The sequence below is a fragment of the Bipolaris zeicola genome, assembly GCF_000523435.1.
Source record: "Bipolaris zeicola 26-R-13 unplaced genomic scaffold scaffold_592, whole genome shotgun sequence".
Classification (NCBI taxonomy): domain Eukaryota; kingdom Fungi; phylum Ascomycota; class Dothideomycetes; order Pleosporales; family Pleosporaceae; genus Bipolaris; species Bipolaris zeicola.
In genome coordinates this window covers 1-3,380 of record NW_006912641.1, presented here as the reverse complement: position 1 = coordinate 3,380, position 3,380 = coordinate 1, and the positions used below count along the sequence as shown (strand labels likewise).

General features: G+C 30.6%; 2 protein-coding genes across 2 annotated transcripts; both read left to right on the top strand.

The window, feature by feature from the left end:
• Positions 1-965: 965 nt before the first annotated feature.
• Positions 966-1,373, top strand: COCCADRAFT_113371 (uncharacterized protein; the record flags this gene model as incomplete). Its single annotated transcript, XM_007720716.1, has 1 exon — positions 966-1,373. A coding segment is annotated over one exon (408 nt), but the record flags the coding sequence as incomplete, so codon positions are not given.
• A 548-nt stretch (positions 1,374-1,921) lies between these two features.
• On the top strand, positions 1,922-2,887 carry COCCADRAFT_113372 (uncharacterized protein; the record flags this gene model as incomplete). Its single annotated transcript, XM_007720715.1, has 2 exons — positions 1,922-2,042; positions 2,112-2,887. The coding sequence occupies 2 exons, from the start codon at positions 1,922-1,924 to the stop codon at positions 2,885-2,887; spliced, it is 897 nt and encodes a 298-aa protein (XP_007718905.1).
• Between the last annotated feature and the right edge of the window lie 493 nt (positions 2,888-3,380).

The window sequence follows — 3,380 nt, the reverse complement described above, 5'->3', positions numbered from 1 at the left end:
GGGTGTATCTTTGAACAAACTTAATAAATGGGAAAAGCTATGTTGGTAGTAGTATTAGTTTACATAGAAGATTTAAATCTTATTTTAATATTTTTTATTTAGAGTCAGGGATAAAAAATAGAAAGAGTTTGATTTACAGTAGTTTATTGAAGTATGGTTATTCTAACTTTAAATTGGAAATCTTAGAACATTGCGCTCCTTCCGAAGCCATATCAAGAGAGCAATACTATCTTGATTTATTAAAACCAGCATATAATATATTACTTATAGCTGGTTCTCGGTTAGGTTCCAAACATTCTGAAGAAACAAAAGCTAAAATATCTGCTTCGGCAGTAGGTAACCAATATTGTGCAGGAAGTAAAGGACGTAAACGAGCAGAAGGGGGCAGGAAGCCCTAGTGTACCAATAGAAGTACTTGATATGAAAACTGGATTAAAAAATACATATTCTTCCATGAGTGAACTAGGGAAAGCCTTATGTGTACCCGCAGGAAGTATTAGAATGTTTTTTTCTATCCTTTGGGGATGGACCCCTTCAGGGGCCAGACCTAAAGGTCAGTCCCCATCGGGGACTAGAAAAACCCAGAACCTTTATAAAGGGAGATATAAATTAAAAAAATTAACATAAAAAAAGATAATCTTGGCTATAAAAGAGCAACGAGTATACGGCAATTGATACGATTTATCGTATTTAAGATGTACTCTATTAGGTTTCGAGAGAAATCGTTTAATAAAAATCCATTCTAACCAAATTATGCCAATACGAAATTATACAGTTAGTAGTAACCCTAATCCGGATACATCTATTATTATGCTTCCTTGATTTGTAACAGGGTTCACCTTATTTTTCTTTTGCGACCTTTTTTCTAGCCCTTTTTTTCTAGTAATTTCGAACACTCGAAATTACGTCGAAAAAAAAGGGCTAGAAAAAAAATTAGGAAAGCACCTAGAACTAACAGAGGTTGAAAGATCGAAGCCAATTTTATTATAAATCTCCACAAAAAAGACGTTAAAATCTTAAAACAAATTAAAGAATTTTTTGGTGGGGTCGGACGAGTAAGTAAAGAGAGAAACGGTTGTTGTGATTATACGGTAAGTTCTTTAGATCAAATTGCATCCGTTATTCTTCCTCATTTTGATAAATACCCTTTAATCACTCAAAAGCTTGCGGACTATATACTTTTTAAAGAAGTTGTTCTTATGATGAAGCGAGGTGAACATTTTACAGTTTCAGGTTTAGAAGCTATTATGAATAGACGAGCTTCTATGAACAGAGGGTTAACTCCAGCATTGAAAGAAGCTTTCCCTGAACATGTCCCTGTGGAAAGACCTATAATCGATGCAACTAAGGCCTTTCCAATTGACCCTTACTGATTGGCTGGATTCGCCTCTGGAGATGGTACTTTTGCAATCAAGTTGAGAGTTAATGATTTTTTTGCAGGAGGTCGTGTTGAATTGGTCTTTGCTTTAACTCAACACTCTCGAGACCTTCCTCTTATGAAGTATTTCGTTGAATATTTAGCCCTCCAGCAACAAGTAGCTGGGGGCTGCAGGGCTGGATGTGGAAAATGTTATACTTTTAAGAATCATGCAGAATATATATGTCGTAATTTCAGTGAGATACAGGAAAAAATTTTACCCTTTTTCATTAAATATCCTATTATTGGAGTTAAAGCACAAGATTATTCTGACTGAGAGAAGGCTCTTAAAATTATGAATTCTAAAGCTCATCTAACTAAACCCGGATTTGAACAAATTAAACTTATTAAGGCTGGAATGAATAAAGGTCGAAATAATGTTTAATGGTTTTATAATATTAATTGAACTACACCGGAAAAAATTTTTTACTCTATACCTTAAATGTATATAAATTATGGTTTTTCTTCTTATTTACTTATCTGTATAAAGTTTGGCATATTTGTATGATAAATTTTATTTTTAAGGATGTATACGATGCAATTCCTACAGTTGTTACTACTTTTGTGGCTATCATTGCCAAAATTTCTATCTTTATTTTCTTATTAGAATTAGTTCATTATACTAGTAAACCAGTACTGGACCTAGATTTTTCTTGAACCACAAGCTTATTATTTAGTTCTCTTTTATCTTTAGTAATAGGAACCGTGGTAGGATTAACACAATCTAGGATAAAAAGACTTTTTGCGTTTAGTACAATATCACACGTAGGATTTATATTATTAGGTTTAAGTATTCACACTGTAGAGTCAACACAAGCCTTTATGTTCTATTTAATTCAATATTCTGTCTCGAACTTAAATGCTTTTATCTTAATATTAACAATAGGTTACTCTCTATATTGTTATGTAGATAATGCTAAATATACAAAGACTATTGGAAAACAAGAAGATACTAATAAAAACAATGATAATTTAAGTGATGTTAATAATTCTCCTATTCAGCTTATTGATCAATTGAAAGGGTATTATTATATAAATCCTATAATAGCCTTAAGTTTAGGTATAACTTTATTCTCTTTTGCAGGAATACCACCTTTAATAGGGTTCTTTGGTAAACAGATGATTTTAAGTGCAGCTATTGATAACGGGTATATTTTTATGGCCTTAGTTGCTATATTAACAAGTGTTATAAGTGCTGTATACTATTTAGCTATAATAAAACAAATCTTTTTTGATAGACCAGATTATATTATAAACGAGGAACTAAAGGATTTTAATGCAGATGGTTTAATAACTGAAAAAAATTCTATTGTTAAAAAAGTTAATATTAAAATAAACAACATTGTTATATCAACCTCGTTAAGTTTATCTATTTCAGTTATTACATTAGTAATAACATTATTTATTTTTATACCTGAAGAATTATTAAGTTTAGCTAATATATTAGCATTAATACTTTTTAATTTATAAATGACAAGTACAACTTTTTTTATTATCTTTATACCTATATTAGCTATTATATTATTAGCTGTTAATTTAATCTTAGCACCACATAATCCTAAAATTTGATCTGGGAAATCTATATATTGGGATAAACTATCCAATTTCGGGAACACCCTAAAGCTCTTGGTACTAAGCCATATATGAAAATATATGAGTGGCTGAACTAATTACTCAGGTATAGTAACAAGCCAAGAGATTCTTGAAAAAGTAATGGGCTATCGCGAATCTAAGTCAGTAATACGTGAAAATATTACTGTAAAAGATCAACGAGTAGACGGTAGTTACATTGAATATTTTAATAAGAAATATTATTCAATGTTAAGGTATACTCTAGTGGACTTCGAAAGAAGTTATCAGATCAAAATCCCTTCTAACTTTATAAATTTTAAAAGAAATTTTTGTACCTTAGAATCTAAATTAAATCCTTTTTACGTCACAGGTTTTGTTTTATTTTTTTTTT